Source organism: Mesocricetus auratus, unplaced genomic scaffold (genome assembly GCF_017639785.1).
Source record: "Mesocricetus auratus isolate SY011 unplaced genomic scaffold, BCM_Maur_2.0 Super-Scaffold_4256, whole genome shotgun sequence".
Lineage (NCBI taxonomy): Eukaryota > Metazoa > Chordata > Mammalia > Rodentia > Cricetidae > Mesocricetus > Mesocricetus auratus.
In genome coordinates, this window is record NW_024429182.1 from 116183660 (window position 1) to 116209408 (window position 25749).

Here is a 25749-nt window from a genome sequence, read left to right on the forward strand (position 1 = left end):
AGCTCGTTTGTTTATGTAAAGTCGCTGCAGCAGAGATGTATCGTAAGTCATCCGCTGCCTTCATCCTCGGTGCGCACCACATTCTGGCTTGATGCTCCGCTCCCTTGGTTTTGTTCTCACTGGTCCTGTTGACTGACTTCTTATAGCTTTCAATTCAATCTGCTAAGTCTTTTTACTCTTAGTTAAGTGGGCCTCCATTAGTTCATGAAGAATAGTGGGGTACACAGCAGTCCTCTGGGAGGTGGAGAGAGGAGTCTCACAGGAGACGTGGGCTGACACTTTACAGTTCTCCTTACAGACAGCGCTGTGGAGGCGGACGTGACTGCAGACCAGTGCTAACCCAGTGCTTAGTGTACAGACTGTTCACCAGTCAAGACTCAGAAAGTCTTAGAGAGCCAAGCAGCCTGTTCATTTGACCTAATTTGGCATCTGTTTCTCCTGGTCTTAGAGATCAAAGCAGTAACTGTGCTCATGTATATTTTAAACCCCGGTGACAAAATAGTAAAAATGTATTTGAAGTCCTGAGTTAGCTTGTTCTAGGAATTTCATTTCCTGGCCTTGCTTGGTGGCCTGTCCCTGATTCTGTACCGTTTTTTTTTTTTTCCCTGCCTTACTATGTAGCAATTTGGGGATACCTGTTGGTAGGTAGCTGGACCGGTTTTGAGTGTTTTTAAACTATGTGGCATTTGATGGCCTCTGGTTGCTTTTAATTGGGGCTGCCTAAATAAAGCCTGTGACAAGTATTTGTGTAAAGAAAGTGCTGGTAGACAAAATGAGACCTTCCGGAAGTGATTCATATTATGGCTGCTGTTTGTTTAATTTGGGACTCTGTTGCTTAGAGACCATATCTTTGAGCTGTGTGAAGTACTAGTTAAATGTCAAGGGCCAGGACCTACCTGATCAAATAAATGGCAGTTCTGCTTCTTCATTTTAATTTTGGAAGGCTCCTGATAATGGCCTGGCAGTGTTTTTAATAAAAAGTTTAACGTATAAATGAAAATTTTGGTTAATGATTTAGTTTGAAAAGTAAAAATTTACTTAAGTTTGAATTTTCAGAAAACTTCTTATAATTATTTCGGAAGACTTAGTTATTTCAATCAGGTGTTATATTATAGGAAGTGTAATCCTTTGTGTTTAAGAGAGCTAAAAGGAAACAACAAAATCCCCGTGAAACCCCAGGTCCCCAAACCTGCCATTTGCAATGATGGAAATACTCCCCATGTGTCCCAAACTCAGTGACTTCCTCTTGCTTCATTCCCTCTCCCTTGTGGTCATCGGTACCATTTCTTGAGCTCTCTGTGTGTGGCCTTATCTGTTTACTGTGGTCTCGTCCACCTCTTAATGCCCAGTTTGTCTTTTAGTTTGTTTCATATACTGAGGATTAAGCTAAGAGTCTCACACATGCTGGGCAAGTTGCCTTCCGCTAAACCACACCCCAAACCCTAGTGATTCAGTTTGAAGCAGGGTCCTCCTTAAGCTGTCTAGGCTAGCTTCAGATTTCAGTCCTGCTCTGGTTGGTCTCTGAGTAGGTTGGATTTACAGGCACAGTCCACCACACCCAATTCCGTCATTTATTTTTGTCTTTAGCTGGATCGTTGCATTATTTCTCATCATTCCTCTTCTAACCTGGTCTCTGCATTTGGACCTAGCTCCTGTCCCACCAGACGGTCATTTGCTAAATAGTGACCTCATGCAGACAGGAGTGGCAAGTTGGATTGGAAATTGCCTTCCTTCGTTTTGGCAAGAATTGTGTTTGGGGGGTTGTGGGTGGAGGACGGACTTGTCTAAAGGCCTCTATTTCTTCTTTACTGAGAATGCCTTCCTGTTGAGTCATTGGAAATCATAACGAAAAGCAGAAGGAAGACTGGAGAGGCAGCTGCCAGCCCAGGGCTTTGCTGGTTCCGGGGCAGATGCCCCAGGGGACTGAGGAGGATCCCAAGATTGTGAGAGTTTTGAGAACAGACAGAAGAAGGGAATACTGGTATTGATTGTGAGAGGTAGTTTTTGTTTTTGTTTTGTTTTGTTTTTTTCTTCCCAAGACCGGGTTTCTCTGTGTAGTTTTGGAGCCTGTCCTGGAACTCTGTAGACCAGGCTGGCCTTGAACTCATTTGCCTCTGCCTCCTGAGTGCTGGCATTAAAGATGGGTGCCACCACCACCCAGCCGATTTTTTTTTAAGTATAATTGTGGCCCAGGTTGAATTTTTTTTTCAAAATCAGAGATACATGGCTATGGTACATAATTCATAGAGTATGGGAGGATATACAGTAGAAAAAAAAAAGCCCACATGTTTTCCTTGGTCTTGTTTTTCCTGACCCAGGATCATCTTTTCCAGATAGAAGGCTGTTAGGATCCGCCCACTTCCAGAGCCTCTCTGTGATGAACAGGGGTCACTTTCCTTTAGAAGTGGCTGTGCACTACACAAAATGCAAACAAAGTGCCTCATTTTTATTTTTCAGTGACTTTGTTTTCAGTTGTGGGCTTGACCATTGGTGAGCATTTCTTGTCCCTCTTAGCTCTTGTTATTTTACTCGTGCTGTAGTTAGCAACATTGTGTGTATGCTATTGACAATCATTCTACCTCAGCCTCCTAAAAGCTTGGATTATAGACTTGAGCCACCATGGTTACTCAATTAATCTTTTCCTATTGGTTTGTAAGAACTCTTTATATATTGAGGAACTTGGTGCTTTTTATGCCTTACGTGTTGTAAATTTTTTTTTATTCCATTTTGCCCTCTAAGCTTTTATTTGTGTAAGGTGTTAAGTTTCAAACCTGGGACAAATGACTCAGGTGCCTATTTAATGTGTCAAAGCAGGACTCAAAGGGTTTGAGACTTAACTGTTTAAAAAAACAGCTCAAGGCTAGCCTGGTCTACAGAGCAAGTTCCAGGACAGTCTCCAAAACTACAGAGAAACCTTGTCTCAAAAAAAAAAAAAAAAAAAAAAAAAACCCAACCTGTGATGTTTATGGTAATCTCTTTCCTATTCTGTGGTTTAAATTCTTTCCTGTGTAATTGAGTCCTCATTCCTGGAGCATCTTAAAACATGTTTGAATTTATTATTAATCTTTTTAGCTCCTGGGGGTCTTCCTCTTCAGGCCATTTTTATACAGTCCTAATGTAGATGGAATGATATAATAAAATCATTCTGGGGTTGGAGGGATGTCTAAGCAGTTAAGGGCATCAGTTGCTTCCTGAGGATCTGAGTTTGCTTTCCAGCCCCTATGTTGAATGATTTAATTCCAGCTTCACGGGCATTTGATTTCTTTGTCCTTTTAGGTACGGGTACTCAACAGGCACATGTGTACACACATGTGCATACACACATTGCACTGATCTGTATATTTTGTGCCCTCAACAAGCCTGGTCCAGCCATCTGTCCTTAGTAAGCCAACTAATAGAGCCAAAACAATAGCAAAAGCAGAAAAAAAGGGATTTCGTCAGTGGAGCCATGTTGGGAAGGGGGACCTGACCTAAGAGTAGGGTTTGAGTAGGAAGCAAGACACACACAGATAAGCAGTCCAGCACGGTGTGGTTGGAGTATTTCACAGTCTTGCTTCCTGGCTCTCTGCAAGGTCATCTGAGCAGGTGTTTTTCCTGGAAAATAGGTCCTTTCCTGATGCCCCTAGGACTGTGCTGTTTCCTCTCCCAGCAGGAGAGTACTGGGGAAATTCAATTTCTTGGGGTCCATTTTTTCAGCAGTATGACACCCAAAAGGGAGCATACACATCTCTTTAAGAACATGGCCTGCTAAACAGGCTTGTTTCGAACCCACACATACACATAATTAGAAATTACTAGAAAGAAGTCTTAAAAACATTACCTTATGGGCTTCTCTTCTCCCCCTTCAATGATGGGGATTGAGGGCCTTGACCATGTATTCTGCTGGGCTTTACCTCCAGACCAGTACTGCCTAATGGTGTTTTAAAATATATATGCATACATGTATATGTAGTATCATTTAATATAAATATATGTATATATAACATTTGATATGGATGCATACAATGTATATACATATAATATATGTAAATGATAAAACTGAACATGTGTATTTATGTAGAGTTTTAGCATTTTATTTAACTCTTTGGTTCATTTTGAATTTTGGCATGAGGACATGAGTGGGTATCTATTTTTTTTTTTTTGAGACAGGGTCTCACTGTGTAACCCTGACTGACTTACAATTCACTGTGTGAACCAGACTGGCCTCGAACTCCTTTAGAGGCTTATGCCACCATATCCAGGTAGTTTTTGCATAATATCTGAAACTTTGTACATTATTAACAGCTGTCTTAATAAACAGGCAGGGGGGTGTGCTGTACCAGAGAATGGTGTATATAGCATTCCTCAAACCCACTCAGTTTTCTGTTGTCTCTCATGGATCGCCTACCTTGCAAATAGTGCTCTGAGTTCCTCTGGTCTGGGAAGCACAGTTCTCTGTCAGAGTTAGGGATTTGATCTCACTAAGAAACTGTGATGTAGCTGGGCAGTGGTGGTGTATGCCTTTAATCCCAGCACTCAGAAGGCAGGGGCAGGAGGATCTCTGTGAGTTCGAGGCCAGCCTGGTCTACAGAGCAAGTTCCAGGACAGTCTCCAAAACTACAGAGAAACCTTGTCTCAAAAAAAAAAAAAAAAAAACCAACCTGTGATGTTTATGGTAATCTCTTTCCTATTCTGTGGTTTAAATTCTTTCCTGTGTAATTGAGTCCTCATTCCTGGAGGCTGACAAAGTTTAAATTAAAGACTTTCACTGATTAGTTGAGTATAATTGCTAAATTGTTGTCCACGATCTATAGGACATTGTTTTATGTTGTTTGTTTTTTGAGATAATCTCATATAGCCAAGGCTACTCCTGATTTTCCTCCTACATCTACCTCCTAAGTGCTGGGACTACAAGTGTGCACCATCACAAGTGTACACTGTCACAAGTGTGTACCATCAAACCCAGCTCTCCCAAGTCATTCATTGTAAAGGACAGAACTGTGATTTTTTTCCATTATATTTTTAAATTTAAATTAGAAACATACTTGCTTCACATGTCAATCCCACCCCTAATTTTTAAGAGTTGGGATTCAAAAGGAAAAGAAAACATATCACAAATTCTGATCTAGTGAACTAACTTCTCACGGAATGTAGGGATGGCAGAGCCCCAGGGCATATTGTTAGATAGACCGATTCTGAGGACTTCCTGAGAACAGAGCGATGCTGGGAACCACTGACTCCTCAGCATGGACTCCTTCAGAACTGTGCTGCAGAAACCTCTCCTGAACAGGGCCACCAGTTGGTGAGTCAGGAAACCAAGTTCTGTCTAGTTTGCAGCAAGGCATTTGGAAGAATGTCCTGTGATGCATTTGCAGAGAGGCTGGATAAATATGAACTAGATTGCAATGTAATTAAGGTGATTTACAGCTGCCTGAGTCAGCCAGATTTTAAAAGGGGTGCTAGAGGGGAGTGGTTGTTTGAGTATAGGGCTTCTTTTTGGGTGATGAAAGTGTCCTGGGACTATATTGTGTAGTGATAGACAACATAATATAACAAAAAAAAATCACCAAATTGCTTGCTTTAAAATGGTTAAAGATGATGAACTTGCAAAGTTTATCTCAGAAAAAGAGCTGTTGGGTTTTGTTTTTTAGATGGGGTCTTGTCTAGGTCACACTAACCTTAAATGTGATAACTTTTCACATTGTGGTTAAAAAAGGTCTCAGCACAGAATAGGAGAGAAGTAGCATTAGTGGGAAAAACAAATGAAACCTGAGATCTGTTAACCATTAAGTCTAGTGACCTGCATTTGACCCTGGGACCATTGTGAAGGTGGAGGAGGGAGCCGCCCTGACCTGGACCTCACCTGTGCATTGTGGTCTGGAATACACACAAACAACAATAGTAAATATTGTAAATAAAAAAGAACAACACAAGGTGGACAGCACCTGAGGCGTGACTTGTGAGGTTGACCTGGTCGTAACGTGAATGTTCAAGCATGTTCAAGCATGTTCATGGGAAGCTTTCCAAGATCCGCCTGCCTCTGCCTCCTGAGTGCTGGGATTAAAGGCGTGCACCACCAGCTCCCTCATGGGCATCCTTTCCAAGCACACCCACTTGAAGTTGTCAGAGCCACTTTGGAAAAAGATATTCAAACTTCTCACTCTGCTCTAGCCTATTCTGAAGCCACTTAAAGATTTATTTATTTATCTATCTATGCATGTGCATTCTTTGTCTGTCTGCATACTAGAAAAGGGTATCAGATCCCATTAGAGACAGTTGTGAGCCATCGTGTGGGTGCTGGGACTTGAACTCAGGACCTCTGGAGGAGCAGCCAGTGTTGACAGCTAAGCCATCTCTCCAGCCTGTTTCTGAAGTTATTTAAAGATAAGTTTTATTTTCATTTCCTGTTTTATTAAACTCTGATTTGAATGACTTGGTGATATTCTACTGCCCATTTTTCTCTGATGTGGAAAGGGATTGAGGGGAAAAAAGTGTTTTTATTGCTTTAAGACAAATGAAAAGCATTTTCAAACTCTTCCATTGTTCAGCACAGTTTGGTTGTAGTACCAGGGAGGGTTTGAAGCGATAAACCAGTCCTGCCATTAAGAGGCTTCCATCCAGGGACTAGAGAGGTGGCTCAGCAGTTAAGAATGCTGGCTGCTCTTCCAGTCCTATTCCCAGACACCCACGTGTGAAATCCCATTCCGGGGGATCTGTGGCCTCTTGGTCTCCTCTGTACCCGCACTTAGGAGTATAGAACTGCATGCACATAATTAAAGAGATAATCTTTTCTTTAAGAGGCCTCCATATTATTTGGACTGACAAGACATAAGCATTGAAAAGTTACCCAACATGAAAGAATGAAAAGCCTGAATGTCACAAGGCGACATATGGTGGCTAAGGGAATGATGCAAACAGTTACTGTGTAAAGGTTTAGGTGTGGGGGAAGCATTTGTTGGTTGGATTTTGCAAGAAAGGCTGAGGGAGAGAAGGAAAACATGGCGTCCATATTCTTGGTGCCCTCAGTTACCTTTGGTAGTCGGGTACCCCTGACCACAGTGCTCCTCATTAAGTGGGTGTTCAGAATTGTGGCTCAGTTGGCATGTAGGCCAACGGTGGGCTAGTGGTGTGGCGTCATGAAGTTGCTGTAATTTTCTGGGTATTGTTAGTTTCTTGTTTGTTTAGAATTGAGTCCATAGGTCGTATGTTCCTTAGGCAAGAGCAACCGAGAGATCTTCCAGTAGCTAGAGCACTTTGACCGAAGACAAGGAGAGTGCCTTTATGTGCATAATGACTGGTTTCAGTGAATGAAGAGATACAGGTGGTATTAGAAGTTTGGGTGTTGTGATTTCTGCTTATGGAAGGTGGCTTCCAGGCTTTGTTGGAATTGACAGGGATGGATGGATGAGGCTCATTAGGAAGTCTTGGCAGGCATCTCATCTCCATGGCTTGATGACATTGGTCTGCTCCAGAAAATTCCTCAAAATTTGTTGCACCCCAGCAGATCCCATTTTGTTTACTGCACTGTCTTGGCCTCCTGTCCGGCTAGTCTTCCTTGTCTTTGGGGCCATCACCCAGTGTTATTTTCCTAACTGTAACGTGCTCCTTTCTCAGCACACAGAAACCATTTGCCATGCGCCTCCTTAGTCCTGACACTTCCAGCTGATGACTGTCCCCTGCTTGTCAGGGAAGAGCTTCTCTGTTACTCTTCATGCCAGCCATACTCCGAGGGTGCAGCTGCTGACCCTTCCTCTCCCTCACTGGAATTTCTTGCTAAGATCAGCAGTGACCCCTGATTCTAGTTTTTTTTTATTTGTTTGTTTTGTTTTCAGATTCTGGATTTTCTGGTTTTATTTTGTTTTTCGAGACAGGGTTTCTCTGTGGCTTTGGAGCCTATCCTGGCACTCACTCTGTAGACCAGGTTGGCCTCAAATTCACAGAGATCTGCCTGCCTCTGCCTCCTGAGTGCTGGGACAGATTCTTGATTTTGAACTGTGTTTGAAAAATGTGTCTCCTTTTTGAGAACATGAACTCTGGAATTTTCTGGACACACTAAGGGAGAGCTGAGTGGAGAACTCCTCTCCGAGCTTTGTTACAGCTTCTCACAGCCCTTCCTCTCCCCTGAAATGTAATGAGCCTACGCTGGAGAAACTGTGTTCTTAGTAAGACCCATAGTTAACCATGCTTTAATTTGTTGTTACCAAGTCATAGATTGGAAATTTTTAAGTTTTTGAAGTATATTACTATTGTGACCTAACTTCCCAGGGCTCTAGAGAAAATTGCTCTCATAAAGAAGGAGGAACCGTCTTGTACTTTCTGTTTATCTGGTGTGTTGTAGTGTGTGAAGATTTCACACATGCCAAGGCAGTCGTCTCACTATTGAGCTCCTGGCTTGCGCTTCAGAGTGGGTCACAGCAATGGTTAGGCTGAACTGCTGAGAACTAGCTGTTGGTTGTCTAGACTTAATTCAGTTTGTATTGTTTTCGAGACAGGGCTTTTCTGTGTAGCTGGCTGTCCTGGAACTCACAGAGATTTGCCTGCCTCTGCCTCCCGAGTGCTTGGACTAAAGGCATGGGCTACCACCTCCACGCCCTGAATTTTTAAAAATTATTATTTAATATTAACCATTCTGGAAGATGGCTCAGTGGGTAAAGCCTGACAGTGTGAGTTTAGTGTGTGGAACAACCCACATGGTAGAAGGAGAGAGCCCTCTGCTGTGTGCCATGGGACACAGATAAATACATAAATAAATTTAATGAAAATATATTTGTAGACTCTAAATGACAAAAGTTCAGTTGTAAGTAATATTTAGTGAATTTGGTTCTGCCACCCATTTGCAAAGTCTGGTTTTTATCACCCCAGTCAGACAGAGGGCCTATTGAAATAGGATTAGACACCCTTCCCAATTCAACTCTTTTTTGTTGTTGTTTTGTTTTTTGGACAGGGTTTCTCTGTGTAACGCCCTGGCTGTCCTGGAATTTGCTTTGTAGACCAGTGGCCTCGAACTCAGGTCTTCCTGCTTCTGCCCCCTTAAGTCTGTGCCACCACCAGCAGGCCTCCAGTTCAACTCTTAATAAAATGATTTGCTCAGGGATAAGTCTGTATTAGATATTAAAAAAAAAACCCCACAGAAATTAAAGACATTACTTAAGGGGGAGAATATTTTCCTCTGTTTCTAACTTATTCCTGTTTTTTTTCCAAATTGGTTTAATTTGAACTCAGAAATTCCTTTCAAAACAGATGCTATCAAAATTTCTCATTTTGCTGGTTTAACCTGGAAACAAGCTTTTAGTGTGTGTGTGAGTGTATGAGTGTGTGTGAGTGTGTGTATGAGTGTGTGTGAGTGTGTGTATGAGTGTGGTGTGTGAGTGTATGAGTGTGTGTATGAGTGTGGTGTGTGAGTGTATGAGTGTGGTGTGTGTGTATGAGTGTGTGTGTGAGTGTGAGTGTGAGTGTATGAGTGCGTGAGTGTGTGTATGAGTGTGGTGTGTGTGTATGAGTGTGGTGTGTGTGAGTGTGTGTGTGTGTTTTGTCCCTATTACTGTAGTATTTTCCTTCATTTCATGCCTTCTCTCACTGGCCCCTTCTCTTTATCCATACTGCTCAGAAACATCTTTTGAAATCAAATTCCTGCTCCCCTCCCCCATGTGTCTGTCTTTCTTGTTCTTTTGCTTTGAGGCCATCTGGCCCATTCATGAAGGTGACCTTGGACTCCTGATCTCTGTCTTCCAGTGCTGGGATTACAGGTGTTTGTCACCACACCCAGTTTTAAATCAAATCTTATCCCTTCATTCCTGTTTCAAATCCCCAAAGGGTTTGTCTTTTTTCCTCTCTCTCTCCTTCAGCCTGGTGTGTTTTCTCCTATCACACCCCTCCTCCGGTCCCCTGAACCCCAAAGTCTTTCAATACCCAAGTTGCACTTTCCCTAGGAAGCGGGAGGGTTGCCTGCCCTCCTCCTGCGAGACACAATGCTGTCTTATGCTTGCTGTTGCTTTGTCTCTGGGCTGCACCTGCCACACGCTGTTGACTTTTTGAGGTCGTTCATACACCTAGGTGGAATCCCCAGTGCAGGGCAAGCTGGCCGTATTTGGGAGGTTTTTAAGCATAGGGCAGTCCTGGCATGGGTTCCACTGGACAGGATGGGTGTGGTGGCAGTTTCTGCTCCTGGAGGAACCGAATCTCAGCGGTTGGAGCAGTCAGTTCCGGCATTGGTCGGTTCCCCTTCTGTATTGCACAGAGCTGGGAAACCACTGAAGTCATGTGCTCTGCAGAACTTGTTCAACTGGTTTCCTCTTTACAGACCCCTAATTCAGATTCCCACCTTGATTCTTTTCTGCACATGCTCTTGGCCCGGGCTTGTTTTAGCCTTGCCACAGTAGTGTTCTGGGATAGTCACAGCTTTGTTCTGTTGGTGGCAGAATGGGTAGGGCTGAGAACTGAAAAATGTTATCAGTAGGACCAGGTAGTCGGGTATTATGTAATCACTGGATTTGGCCTGTGGAAGATTTATTTCTGGGAATTGAGCTGTTTCTCTCTCTCTCTCTCTCTCTCTCTCTCTCTCTCTCTCTCTCTCTCTCTCTCTCTCTCTCTCTCTCTTTCTGTCTCTCTCTCTCCCTCCCTCTCCCTCCCTCCTTCTTTCCCTCCCTCGCTCACTCCCTCCCTCTGTGCATCTGTCCCTCTCCCCCTCCCTCTCTGTCTCTCTCTTTCTGTCTCTCTGTCTCTGTCTCTGTCTCTGTCTCTCTCTCTCTCTCTCTCTCACACACACACACACACACACACACACCCATACTATAGCTACCAGCATTTGTTGCCTCCACTTCTTAGTGTATATGATCTCTTCTAATCTTCACACTACCTTACATGTTGGTCCTAATCCATGTTACTGACAGGAAACGGAAGTCCATGGGGTCATTAGATAACATGTCATTCTTGTTCATTCTTATTTCCTTCCCTCTTTTCTCAGGTAAGGAGTAGGGCATAGGGCATGTCCTTTCCCAATCTTGTTTTCCTTATTGAATTCTCAAGTTCTCCATCTTTATTCTTTTTTGTAGGCATACCCTATGGCCTCACAAGGAGAAAATGAACACTCCCCTTTCCCTGGATTTACCACCATCCGGGACTAGTCCCCATCCACTTCTCCAACTTTCCTTGGACCCCCTTCTTTTTGTTAGTTCATTCTTTCATCACTCATGCACAATGATTTGCTGAGACAGACATTTACTGCAGTCGTGTCTGTCAAGGTGGCTAGCAGCCTTCATCTAAAAGGCCCTCCCATTGAAGGCAACTAGGTTCTACTCCTCAGGGCTGAGGGCTGCCCAGTTGAACTTACTCTGTGGTTCCCCTTTCCCTCGTCTCTCCCTCTCCCCTCCTTTCTCTTTCCTTCTCTCCCTCTTTTCCTCTCCTTGTCCCCCAGGGTCTCATTGTGTAGCCTGTCTGGACTGGAACTTGCTGTGTAGACCAGCCTGCCCTTGAATTCACAGAGATCCTCCTGCCTCTGCCTTGTTAGTGCTGAGATTAAGCTGCTTTCTCTTGTGGTTTAGGACTTGGTGTCCTGAAGTCTCCGTAGTAGGTGAAGAGTGGCCCTTTTGAATGCTTGCCCAGCCTGGATTAGGAGGAGTCCTTATCCTGGACCTGGGTTTACATTTCTTTTTGTAGAATCTGAGTGTTGAGCCTTCCGTGTGATGGTCTTCCCTGTTTTTTAAGTGAAAGCTTGCATCATACTGGCTCTGCTTAGAAAACTCTTTTCTGCTTAAACTTTTGCTGCCTTGCCACCTTGCCAATGCCACTCTGTTATCTTTCTACTTGGCTGTCAGTTCTTTGTGGTTATTGCAAGCTGACTCCTGCTTGAGCGTCCCTTTTCAGAGGCCACTGAGTTTTTCATTTTATTTTTGCCACACCCTCTCTTTGCCAGCCACATCCTTTCTTCCTGCTGTCCCTTTTTTACGGCATTTGAAGGTAGTGAGTGCATCCAGATGCTCAGAGTGCTTTCCTTCTTTGCTGGCCACCACTGGACGCATTCCGTCTTGATTGCACAGTGACTTCACCCGTGGAGGGTTCTGTCCCAGGCACTCTCTCCCCTCTTGTATCTGTCTCGACAGCAGGCCCCTCAGGAGAGCCCCTCCCTCCCCAGGCTTGTGTTTCCAGTGCCTGCAGGATGTCGCTGACCCATTGACATTTCGGGCCCAGAATGTACGCTGCATCCTTTTGTCCTCTGGTTCCATGTCGTGTCGTGTCATGTGTCCTGTCCCCCCCCCCCATCTCATTTGATGGCCTCATCTCCTATTTAGTCATCTCTGCCGCAGGTCACCAAGTCACTTTTTAAAAATAAAGCCTTCTCTCTTTCCTTTTATAGAAGTTTCTGTAAGTTGCTATAGATGACTTATGGTGCCAGTTTTGTTTTGTTTTCTGGATCTGTGTGATAATGTGGGATTTTCCCACAAATCAAATAATAGGTTATTATTGTTACTATTTGGCAGTCTGACAGATGGTGATATTGTTACTTTAATTTGCATTTCATGGATGACTGGTAAGACTGAAAGTTTCATGTGAGTACTGGCTATTTCTATTTTTCCTTGTATGAGTTGCTTGCTTCTGTTTGTAGCCTGCTTTTTTTTAGGGAAATATTTGTCATTGTATTTTAAGTGTTTAAAATATATATGTATAAATACAGGAAATTGTTATCAGTTGTTATATGTTGCAATTTTACCTCTTCAGTTTATTTTGTTGGATTTTTATTTTTTTAAGTCCTGGTCTCAGCTGTGTAGGTCTGGCTGGTCTGGAGTCCACCATGTAAACCAGACTAGCCTTGAACTCATAGAGGAAAAAGGCATAGGACACCATGTCTAGTTTTGTCGAATGTTTTGTTGTTGTTGGGTTATTTTGTTTTGTTTTTTGTTTTTTGGGGACAAGGTCTTGGTATGTAGCCCAGGCTGGCCGAGCGCAGGGTTATAGTGAGGCTTATAGGCATGTCTATGAACCTCTTGCTTCCCTGTGTCTGAGATTAAGGGTTATAGTGAGGCTTGTAGGCATGCCTATGAACCTCTTGCTTCCCTGTGTCTGAGACTACAGGCCAGCATCATTGCACCTGGCTAATACTATTTTTTTTTACATGTGTTTGTCTTGCGTGTGTATGGGTGTGAGAGTATGCACATGCCATCTGCTCATGTGAAGACAGCTGGGGGAAGTTGGCTTTGGGGGATTGAACTCTGGTCATCATGCCTGTACCCCTGGGCCATTTCACCACCCCTAAATACTTTCTGTATAAGCATTTTATTACATTCTCCTCTCAGATTTCTGCGTGTAGTCTTGTTTTTAACATTATATAACTTTTCATATATATATATATATATACATACATACATGCGTATGTATATATGTGCACACACAAATATATACACGTCTCTAAGTCAACTTTGGTATTCATATTATTTGTAAAATGTATGGTCAAAAACTAGCTCAATGAGCCGGGCGTTGGTGGTGCATGCCTTTAATCCCAGCACTCGGGAGGCAGAGGCAGGCGGATCTCTGTGAGTTCGAGTCCATCCTGGTCTACAAAGCGAGTTCCAGGAGAGCCTCCAAAACAATACAGAGAAATCCTGTCTCAAAAACAAAAAAAGAAAAAAAAAAACTAGCTCAATGTTGCTGGGCATTCGTGGTGCACACCTTTAATCCCAGCACTCAGGAGGCAGAGCAGGCTGATCTCTGTGAGTTTGAGGCCAGCCTGGTCTACAGAGCGAGTTCCAGGTCAGCCTCCAAAATAATACAGAGAAACCCTGTCTCGGAAAAAAAAAAATCCTAGCTCTATGTATTGGACATAGTGACAGTCTTTTATAATCCCTGTGTTTAGGAGACAGGTGAGAGGATTGGGAGTTTGAAACTAGCTTGGACTATATAGGAAGACCCTGTCTCAGCACGTCTCCCCCATAAAGAATTTCTTTAAAATTATTATGTAATTATACAAGTGCATGGTTTCCTACTAATTGTGTCAGCAGTAGTCTCCAAGGCTTAGCCCTCTCGAGACTCCTCTCTGAGGACTTGGCTAAAGCAGAGCCTGTTACTGAGGTCATGAACTGTGCTGCTGATAGCTTGAGGAAGGCCAACTCCAGAGCCTGAGCTTGTGATGGTTCGTGAGGTGGTACTGTTACTGTCTTTGAAGGAAGGAGTATGTTGTCGTTACTAGGAGTGTGCACTTTGGTTGCTCTCCTGGAGGACTTGGGTTTGATCCCAGCTTTGGTATGGAGGCTCCCCACTGTGGGTAACTCTAGTCCTGAGGATCTGACACCTTAGGGCCTCCACAGGCACTGTAGGCACATGGTGCACATGCCAAACACCATACACATAAATATAAAAAGAAAGCTTTCAAAGAATAGTGTGGGCTTTGGATCATGCCAAGCTAGGTTCAAGCGTGAACTGACTAGTGAGTGGTCTTGGGGTTACTGTCTATCTGTGAAGCAAGGCAACACTATTAGCTTTATTGGGTTTGATGTAAAGATCACATGAGATAATGCATATATTTATTTTCATAGCTGCCACAAGGTGTTAGAGATTTTTTAAAAAGTTTTGTTTATATTGACAGCAAGCCTTTTAATCTAATATGCTGTGAAGTAGTTCCAGATCTGATAGAACTTTGAATACTATTTTGCATTTAGGCTTCATGCAAGTAGTAGGAGAAAATGGTGAACATTTATACCTTTTGTAAGAGGGAGAACTCCACTTTCTATAGAAATAGCAATTTATTGCCAAGCTGTATCTGAATCCTGATCACATGTAAGGTTGTTTTTAGATAATCAGTTATGATATTCTATGAACTTAAAAAAAAGTTATTTCTTGTTTTGCTCTGTTTTTTTTTTGTTTGTTTGTTTGTTTTTGTTTTTGTTTTACGAGACAGGGTTTCAGGGTTTCTCCGTATTGTTTTGGAGGCTGTCGGTCCAGCTTGGCCTCGAACTCACAGAGATCCGCCTGCCTCTGCCTCCCGAGTGCTGGGATTAAAGGCGTGAGCCACCACCGCCCGGCTATTTTTGTTTTTTTTTTAAGATAAGGTTTCATTTGTAATCCTGACTGGCCTGGCACTCACTATATAGACAAAGCTGGCCTTGAACTCACAGAGCTCCTGCTTCCTCTTGAGTACTGGTATTCCAGGTGTGTGCCACCAGTTTGAGGGTGCAGTCCATCATGTGGGGAAGTCATGGTGAAAGGAGTGTGAGGTCACATTGCATTCTCAGTGAGTAGAGAGATCAATGCTGGCACTCAGTTGGCTTTCTCTTTTTCAGTCAGCTGGGGGCACAGCCCGTGAAATGCTGCTCTTCACAGTTAGGGTAGATCTTCTCACCTCAGTTAGCCCAATAGAAAAACTCCCTCACAGATGTGTTCAGAGGTCCGACCCTTGTGACCCTAGATCTTGTCAGGGTCATAGTGTTCAGCTGGAGAATGGCAGAGGGGAGCCTGAAAGATGTCAAGGGGCACGAGGAGCAGGTCCCACACTCCTGTTAGTGCCAGGTGCCATTCTGAGTGACTTCTCTGTGCCACTCGGTAGTCTTAGCACTTATATATACTGTTTCACCACCCAGTACATTCTACAGGTACATGCTATTATTCTTTTTACGAGAATACTTGAAGGAACTGGAATCATTGTACTTAACGGAAGTGTCAAGTGGCGAATGTGTGACTCATAGAAGGAAAAGGCCAAGATATCTTTTAATCATCAGCCAAGCACCATGCTAGACTCCACTCACAATCCTACTGAATTCTTAGGAACAGCACCATTTGGAAGGTTTTGCTACTCTCCCCTGTCATCAAATGAAGAAATTTTAGAGTGTGGAGGCCTGGGTCTCTCTGTAAACCACCACTTGACCCTAGCACTAAGGCAGTTGAGGCAGGACCACAGGTTCCAGGCCCACATTGGCTACACAATGAGACTCTCAGTGACAACCAAGAGCAGGGAGACTGTCAGGAAAACCCTGTCTGGAAAAACAAAAACAAAACAAAAATACTTACATTAAAAAATTGCATTTATCTATTTATTTATTTGGGGGAGGGGTACGTGTGCCACAAATGTGTGTGGAGGTCAGAGGGCAGCTTTCCAGAATGGTCTTAGGGATCAATCAGGTTGTCAGGTTTGGTGGTAAAGTGCCTTTACCCACACGGCCATCTTGTCAACCCTAAGTGCTGTATTTTATAAGGGAGATTTGTGTCCGAGTTGAGAATATTGGTAGGTTTACTATTGAGCTAAATAAAAACAGTGTTGAGGAGATAGGCCATGAGGAATTCCCAGTCTTTTCCCCGCCCCCTTGCATGACATCTCTGAAACTTCACCCCCCTTGTGGTGCCCAGTTCTGTTGGGCTCTTGGGCGAGTGTGTAGCAACAGCAACAGTGGTACCACGAGAAGAATTCCAGTCTAAGAGTTTGCCTCTTAGTAGCAGTGACTTTGGGTAAGTTATTCATAATTTATAAATTTAGTGATTGTGCAATTAAGGTACAACCTTGAAGGAGCTTCTTGGGCAACCAAAAACACTGAGCCTGAGAAATGGCTCAGTGTGTTAAGAGCACTGGCTGCTCTTGCAGAGGACCCTGGTTCAGTTCCCAGCACCCACATGGCAGCTCACAACTGTCCGTAAGTCCAGTTCCAGGGCATCTATCCCATGCCTTTTCAGATCTCTGTGGGCACCAGGTACACACAGGTGCTCATATAGACATGCAGGCAAAGCACTCGTACACATAAACTATTTAAAAACCATTGCCCATTTCAGTGTTAAAATAGTTTTAAATGTTTGTGTGTATAATGTACATATATTCCTATTTTATTTTTGGTTTTTCTGGGAACTAGACCCAGGACTTTGCACTTTCTGAGTATGTTTTCTGTCTAAGGGTTTCTCCTCCTCAGGATTAATTCTAACACTATGCACAGAGCTATTCTTGCAGTATTATTAATGGTTGAACATTTATAAATGACATAAATGCCAAAATGTGACCAACCTTGGTGGAGTCTTTATGTAACTTAAACGTCTTCAGAAACTATATAATAACATGTAAAATAGTAATGCAATTTGAAAGAAAATGTTAAATGATTTTCTTTAATGTTTGTTCTATGTTCAAAACCAAACCAAAAGCCAGGCAGTGGTGGTGCACACCTTTAACCCCAGCACTTGGGGCAGAGACAGGATGTCTGAGTTGGAGGCCAGCCTGGTCTACAGAGAGAGTTCTAGGACAGTCAGGGCTACACAGAGAAACCCCGTCTCAAAACCAAAACAAACAAAAACAAAACAAAAAACAAATCACACATACACAAAACAAAACAACGAAAACCCAAAGAACAAACCCAAAGGGACTTTACACTAGAAGAACACTTGTGGACTTGTGGTTCTCAGACGTTAAGACTCCAGTTTATTGGCAAGAGAGATTTCATGTGCACTATGGAGGACTGAAAAGAGGGTTGTTGTTTTCTTAGCAGTGGAGTCCAAAGTGCTAATGCAGAAGTTACAACAGCGTAGCAAGGTGTGGTGCTGAGCACCTGCAGCTCCAGCGCGCTGGCGGCAAAGTCAGGAAGAGCCTGTGTTTGAGGCCAGTCTAGAGCCTGGGCTTTGTAGAAATTCTGCTCAGTCAGTCAATCAGTCAATCAATCAATCATAATATGAAGGCACTGTACTTAAAATTAATATTCAACATTGGATTAACACAGCGTGCTGGCTAATTGCATGTCAGTTTGATACAAGCAATTGTCGTTTTGGAAAAGAGAACTGCAGTTGAGAAAATGCTCCCACCTGCTTAGCCTGTGAGCAAAGCCTGTGGTACATTTTCTTGATTGGTGATTGATGTGGGTGGGCCCAGCTCTCTTGGGTGATGCCAACCTTGGGCTGGTGGTCCTAGGTGCTATAAGAAAATTGTCTAAGTAAGCAATGAAGAACAAGCCAGTAAGCAGCGCTCTTCCATGGCCTCCGTCCTAGTACCTGCTCACAGGGTCCTGTTCTGAGTTCTCTTGCCCTGACTTCTCTCAGTGATGGTGAAATAAACCCTTTACTTCCCAGCTTCCTTTTGGTTATGTTTTATCACAGCAATAGAAAGCAAACTAAGACACACAGAACCCTGCTTTTCCCAAATCTGATTTATTTTAGTCACAGAAACAAACCATTGAGGAATAGCTGGCTCAGAGGAGCCTGAGTGCGTGTTTGGAAGCTGTGACTGCTTTGTCCTTTCTTTCTAGTCTAGTTTCTGCCTCTGCTCACCCTGTCACCAGATCACAGCTGGCTTTCCTATCTCTGGTTTGTGGGTGCTGTGCCTGCAGGAGACTTGTCAACATAGGCATTAGCTGTTGGACAGGGAAGGCAAAGAAAAGATTTAGGGTGACCCAAGCCCTGTCTTTATTTTCTGTTAGTCTAGTAACCTCAGAGAGGAGGAAGATCCAGTTGCCCCTGGGAACTGTCTCTGACCTGGGCAGATGAGTCCACCATACTTTTATTCTCTGCCCTATACTGAGCAAAGAATAAATGCTTTTTTGTTTCTTGTGCTGTTCCTGGCTTCAGCTGTTGTGAGGTTGTTCCTGTTAATGAGAACCTGAGTTAGAAGGTCCCTTGAGAGCTGGGGTTGCCAGCAACTGTTTGCCAGAGTCATCAGACTCACTTCCTTCTCTCCCCTGTTGGTTTTTGACACAGGGTCTCTCTACATAGCCTTGACTGAAAGTCACTCTGTAGCCCTGAATTCACAGAGATCCACCTGTCGCTACCTCCGAAGTGCCGGGATCAGAGGCGTGCGCCACTGTGCCTGGCCGTCCATAGCCTTCCTAGCAGTAAGATATTAGAAAGAAGGTGTGTGACACGTGTCCTTTGGCGACAGCTCTTTGCACCTGGCAGCTGCCATTCTCTCCCACACTGTTGTCCTGGGATTTAGGGTTTACCAATGGTATCGTTTGTGGACCTGGCAGATTGATAGCTAATTTAGTTTCCATGACAACTCTTGGGAAACTTGCTTCTTTTCGTTATTATACTATTTCAGGTCAGAAGAAGAGCTTGTTGTCATTGTGCTCAGTAGACAAGCAGATGTTCTCTGGTCCATCCATGTATCCATCAGCCTTGACTTAATGCCTGCTGTGTGTCAGTAGTGCAAGGTACACTAAAAGAGAATAGACTTGAAAACAAAACTGACCGCTCTATAGTGTGTGTGGGGGGAAGGAGAATTGTTATTTTTCTTGTTTTTAAAAAGATTAGGAAAAGTCTTTACATATATTTAATGGGTGTGTGGATGCATGAGATTTATTTATTTTATGTGCATGAGTGTTTGCCTGCATGTATGTATGTGTACCATGTATGTGCCTGGTGTCCATGAAGGTCAGATGGGGGTTTTGGATCCCCTGGAACTAGAGTTATAGATGTTTGTGAGCTGCCATGTGGGTGTTAGGAATGGAACCCAGGTCCTCCGGAAGAGCGACCAGTGCTCTTAACTGCCGAGCCGTCCCTGCTGCCCCTACCTTGTTAGTGTTGTGGAGGTCCCGGGCATTTAGTTTAGGGTTTAGAATTTAGGATTAAAATTTGCTGCTAGGTAAGTGCTGTGCCACCGAGCTATAGCCTTATCCCTCATTGGCTTTTAGTGTAAACTTCTGTGAGGTGGGTACAGTCACACTTTAAAATTCGTTATTCCAGCCTGGAGTGGTGGCGCACGCCTTTAATTCCAGCATTCCAGAAGCAGAGGCAGGTGGGTCTCTGATTTGTTTTTGTTTTTGTTTTTTGAGACAGGGTTTTTCTGTAGCCCTGGCTGTCCTGGAACTCACTCTGTAGATCAGGCTGGCCTCAAACTCACAGACATCCACCTGCCTCTGCCTCCCGAGTGCTGGGATCAAAGGCGTGCGCCACCACTGCCCAGCAGATCTCTGATTTTGAGGCCTGTCTTCGAAAAACAATACAAAACAAAACCAATGAGGTAAAAGGGAGGGGATGGGGAAGCCTGCTACTTACTTTTCCTTAGGCGTTTCCTCCCTGTGGTATTTTACCAGATTGACTCTTCCAAAAACAACCTTAGTGCCTTAGCCTAACAGGTCACCGCCCTGAAAAGATCACCAGTGACAAAGACAGTGGCTTCAGTTGCAAGTGGCTTTTCTTGGCCTTGCTAAGGGGTAGCAAGGACTTGAGTCTGAGGTTCCTGCAGCAGCCTCACCCTGTGGAGAGGGTGGCATTCGTCCTCAGCATTTAAGGTGCCAGCTCACAGGTCTGAGCTGGGAGGTGAGGCTGTATGGAAGGTGGTGAAGAGCACTGTTAGAGTTGGCTTAGGAGAATGGAAACTAAGATCCCTAAGGACTTCTTACCCTCATTTCCTCTTGTGCAGGTGGATGGAAGCGTGCCTCGGGGAGGACCTACCGCCTACCACGGAGCTAGAGGAGGGGCTTAGGAATGGAGTCTACCTTGCCAAACTAGGGAACTTCTTCTCTCCCAAAGTAGTGTCCCTGAAAAAAATCTATGATCGAGAGCAGACCAGATACAAGGTGAGTTCTTTGTCTAGTGCTTAGATTATTCGGTGTGCTTGAGGGGGGGTTAGCACACTTGTTTGGTGTTCGTTCCCGGCAAGCCCAGGGTAGCAGGGAGTAAGTAGTACAGATGTAGATACGGTGGGGAATGCCGGCAGCTGGGCATTTCTGGTAGCATGCTATTTATTTAGAATTTCTCAGTCCTGGATGGTTTTTTTTGTTGGTGTCGTTTTTTCATTCTTAGAAAGTAGAGGAAGTAACTGGGGGAATTACCACTGTCAGTCTGACTAGAGCTAGGCACTGAAGTGTAGCTATCGTGACTTTGGGAAAATTCTTACTACAGTAATGGAGTTTAAGATCAAATGGGAAAAAGACTTAATTTCAGAAGGCTTAGGTAAGTGAGTGGACTGATTCCTGTGACCAAGGCCATGGGAATTACTGTCTCGGGTGGTGGAGGGGGCGAAGAGGAGAAGACAGACTCCAGAGATGTATCTCCAGTGACCCTCTCCCACCCCACTGGGCCAACCAGCCATGAATTTAATCAATGGATTAATCATTGATGAGGTTAGTAGTCACCTCTTTGCACTGTTAGCTGGGGACTAACCCTGAAACTCAGGATATTGCAGAATTTTCTATCTAGGTACAAACCATGAGATCCTAAACAGAAACAACTTGGACTTCTTCTTTTTAAGACAGGGTCTTGATATGTAAGATAAGGTCTTGATGTCTGGCTGGCCTGGAGCTCACCATGTAAACCAGGCTAGTCTCAAACTCATAGATCCAACCTACATGTCTCCCAAGTGTGAATCCCCTGTGAGACTCTATAATATCCGCTCCCTAAGTATTACTTCTTAAAAATGTAAGATTTAATGTTTTGAATTTTAAGTAAATAGTTATGCTAAAGATATCTTTAGAACCACCTCTCCCCTTTGTAGGGTCTCACTTTGTATGCTGGCTAACCCAGAACTTGCTGTTATAAGTCAGGCTGGCTTCAAGCTCACAGAGATCTGCGTGCCCCTGCTTCCCAAGGACTGGAATTAAACACGCACGTACCATCACACCCAGAACATGTCGACACAATAGCAGCACACTAATACAGAGTAGAGGTTTTGCTTGTTTTGTGTGATGTAGGGTCTCAATTTGTAATCCCAGCTGGCCTAAAGCTGTGACAATTCTGCTCCTGCCTCCTGAGTGACACAGGCGTGCCATCCTGTGCAACCTTATATTAATTTTTGAAAAATGATTTGAAACAGTGATTTCTTAAAAAGCCCTATTCATATATCCCTTTGTAGTTGAACATGGTGGCATACACCTTTGACCCCAGCATTTGGGAAGCAGAGGCAGGTGGATCTCTGAGTTTGAGGCCATCCTGGTCTACAAGGAGAGTTCCAGGACAGCCAGGGCCACACAGAGAATCCCTGTCTCAAAAAAACAAACAAATAAACAAAAAGTCAAAACAACAAACAGACTTCTTTTGTAAAGTAATCTTGCCCCAAACTAATAGACATAGTGTTGGGGCTGTAACTCAGGGGTAGAACTCTTGATTAGCATGTATGAGGCCCTGGGTATGATACCCAGCACTGTTTAAAAAATAAGCAGGTGGGCATTTGCAGGGGATTACTTCTAAGTATATAATGAAAGCCTTCACTGACACATTGTATAATATCTGTTCAAACACTAACCTAAGTGGTTCTGTGTACACTGTCTCATACAGCCTCACACAGATGCACTAAGTAGCTATACTAGAAGAAGTGTCTCAGGCTGAAGGGTGAATGACTGTCCACTGTCACCAGTAGAACTGAGTCTTGGAAAAGTTGATTCCAGAGACCACGCTGTAGAGCACTCTGGTGAACGAGGTTCCCGGGCAGTTCTTACGTGAGAGGAGGGGAGAGTGTAACTTCTTGTTAGTGAGTGTATTACTTCGGGAGGGGTTTTTGTAGAGTCTCACAGGGGATTCATAAGAAGAGTTTTATATGGTGTTTGCCGGCAGCACCTAACACTCTTGTGCTTCTTTCAGGCTACTGGCCTGCATTTCAGACACACGGACAATGTGATTCAGTGGCTGAATGCCATGGATGAGATTGGATTGCCTAAGGTAACTTACCTGCTTTTCATACTATTGGTGGTCTTGGCATAGTAACTCTCATTCAGTCTGTAAAATTACTCTCCATAACAACCAGTCATCTGTCCATTCTTCCTTCTAGCCTTCCTTCCATCCTTCTTTCCCTCCCTGCCTCTCTCCTTCCCTCCCTTTATGCCTTTCTTCATTGTTTTTAAGATAGTGGATCAAACTCAAGCTTTAGCACAGGCTGACTTTGAACTCAGAATCCTTCTGGCTCAGCTTCCAGAGTACTGGGGTTATAGACACATAACAACATGCTGGCTAATTTTTCCCCATCTCCTTAATGCTAAAGGTTCCTTTCAGTGTGACTTAGGAAAATAATTTTGCTCTTTTTCTTTTCTATTTGCTCTTTTTCCTTGTGTGTCCTTTTCCTAGGGAAATTTCCTATAGTGGTATTTATTTTGACTACATCAATTGTAGCTTTACATTTGATTTGTTTTTGTCCTTTTACTGGAATCAAGCCAAGGGTGTTGCACATGCCAGGCCAGCACGCTACCAACTGAGCCACGAGCTACATGCCCAGCTCGGTTCTTTGAAGATCCTCCTGCCCAAGCCTTCTGAGTGCTGGGATAGCAGGCATCATCCAGCCCGTGGCTTTATACCTGCCTCGTGCACATAGTGTCGTTCTTCAAAGATGCGCTTTATATACTATGGAGATGCATCATTTTAAAGTGCACAGTAGTAGTTTTCACTTATTCACAGTGTTGTTGTAGAGATGTCACCTTCCAGCCTCGGAGTGTTCAGACCTGCAGGGAGTAGGAGAGCTACTTCACGTTTTAGTTGTTGAGGCAGTGTACTGAGTTGTGTGTGAGGTGACTGTGGTTTTACTATGGGAGCATGCATCCTGAGTGTTTTGTTCAGGAGCATATTTTGTGATGCCCTTAGTAAGTCATCATCTATCACCTACTCAGTAGTTACCATTAGAGGATACATTTACGTAGTTATCATTTTGCTTTTTTTTCTCTTTAAAAATTTTTTTTAACACAAGGTCTCACTATGCAGCCCTGGTTGGCTTAGAACTCACTATATATGTAGACCAGGCTGGCTCGAACTCTGCCTGTCTTCTGCATCTACAGTGCTGCCTGCCTGCCTGCCTGCCTGCCTTCCCATTTTTTGACATACTTCTACCCTCCCCCATAATTAAAAAGTCACAAGATGGTTTCAGCAGTGCTAATGATGGGGGGGGGGCAACTGGAGCAGACTACATGTTCTAAAGTAGGGGAGATGCTCATGTCAAAGCTACAAATCCTAGTGCCATTGAAGATTGTCTTTGAAGCTGGGCGGTGATGGTGCATGACTTCCATTCCAGCACTTGGGAGGCAGTGGCAGGCAGATCTCTGTGAGTTCAAGGACAACCAGGACTGTTACACAGAGAAACCCTGTCTGGAAATCCCCCTGCCCCCCCCAAAAAAGATTGTCTTTGAGAGGCCTCAGAGGTGGCTCAGCATTTCCGAGCACTGACTGCTCATCCAGGGAACGCGGGTTTGAGTCCCAGCACCCACACCATCTGTAGTTTCGGGAGCTCCACTGGCCTCCCCTGGCCTGCACAGCGGCCAGGCCTGTCTGTACCCGGTTCATATGCATAAATATTGAAAAATTGTCTTTGATATTAGGTAAGGGGAAGGACACCAACTTAAGGTTATAAAAGCTTGTTTCAATAAAGGTGAGACCACTGTTTTTGTGCAAAAATAAAGTAGGTAGGCTTTGAAATGAAACACTGGCGAGGAGAGGCTTTCGTTCCTGTGCGATGGGATTAGGGGGTGGTTTTTATTCTCTTTATACTTCCCTGTGGGGCCCAGGCATTTGTAACTGAAGAAGGAATAAGAATAGAAGTAAGATGCAGAGGCCAGCCGCGTGGGAGCAGCACGGTGCTTAGCTCATCACTGCACATGGGTCTGTTGAGCTGACTCTAGTCCAGACCTGAGTCTTCGCAAGAGGCCGACTGTGGTCCTCACTTCTTCAGAGCAGGGTGTTGAAGTGCTCTTCTTCCTCAAGGGTGTGTTTGAGATTGGCTCCCACAAATGCCAGGAAATGCATTGCACCAAGTTGCTATGGTTACCTGGCCTTTCTGTGCACCTATACCTTCTGTTCCCGTTTTCTACGATGTAAAATGCACGTCAGTGTAAAATACTACACCATGTACTTGTGACTTCCTGCCTTTCTACAGTGTTGTCATCTGTGGGCAGGAGCAATGTAACTTCCTTTGAGTGGTATCTGGAGCGTGTCTGTTTGCTGTTGCCAGGGGTTTTTTGTTGTTGTCTGTGGTGGCACTAGAGACTGACCCCAGGCCTTCATGCATGCTAGGCAAGTGCTGTGCCCCGGCACTGTATCCTCAGCGTCATTAGTTTTTATTTTGAGACAGCCTCAGCACATTGTCCAGGCTGCCCTTCAGCACACCTTGAACTTAGGCTTCTTCTGCCTTAGCCTCCCCCAAACTCTCTTTTATTTGCGTTGCCTCTTTTGTCCATCCACCGTCACAACAACTTTCCAGCCTGCTTCTCCAGCTTCTCTCTCCCCACTCCTCAGCACAGCCTGGGCAGCGCCTCTAAAGCTCCACCCTTTGCTCCTAAGCTAGGGCGCAGCTTTGTGTCCCACTCGCCAGGTCTGTCTTTGAACGTGATTGCAATCATCTGACTCCATCCTACATAGCTACCGTGTTTTCTAGAAATTTCTACAATGTATTCTGTGCATTTCAGAAAGCGTTAGACTTTTTCCTCACTCTCGCTGACTTAGTAAAGGTCTTTGTTCTTTTCCAGGTTCTTCCACCAATTCACTCAGTCTGCTTCTTTTATTTCTCCCTAGATTTTTTACCCAGAAACCACAGATATCTATGATCGGAAGAACATGCCAAGATGTATCTACTGTATCCATGCTCTCAGGTAACCAGGGCTTCTTGGTGAAATAAATCATTTAAGGATAACTTCTCAGTCAAGTGTGCATCCTTTTTGTCGGTGGTGTAAGAATGAAAGAGGTTTTACATCAACTTCAGGATTTTCAAATGGAATAGAAGGCTATTATCCTGACAGAAACACCTGCGTTTTTCTAGGGAGCAGAGAGAAGGGATTTGTTTATCCCCATGATATATTACTGTTGCAAAAACATGGCATAATCGTTCACTATTGATCCAGTGTCTCTCTGGACTCTGCATCTTAATCAGGGTGAGGTCTCCTTTATTCAGCCATTTAGGCCCTTGCCTTTGTA

General features: G+C 44.0%; 1 protein-coding gene across 1 annotated transcript in view; it reads left to right on the top strand.

Moving 5' to 3' along the window:
• Window positions 1-25749, top strand: part of Iqgap1 (IQ motif containing GTPase activating protein 1) — a 95033-nt gene that overhangs the window by 11876 nt on the left and 57408 nt on the right. Inside the window, exons 3-5 of the mRNA XM_005077813.4 lie at window positions 20288-20444; window positions 22444-22521; window positions 25351-25427. Of these exons, the coding sequence (XP_005077870.1) occupies window positions 20288-20444; window positions 22444-22521; window positions 25351-25427 (312 nt within the window). The remainder of the gene's footprint in view (window positions 1-20287; window positions 20445-22443; window positions 22522-25350; window positions 25428-25749) is intronic.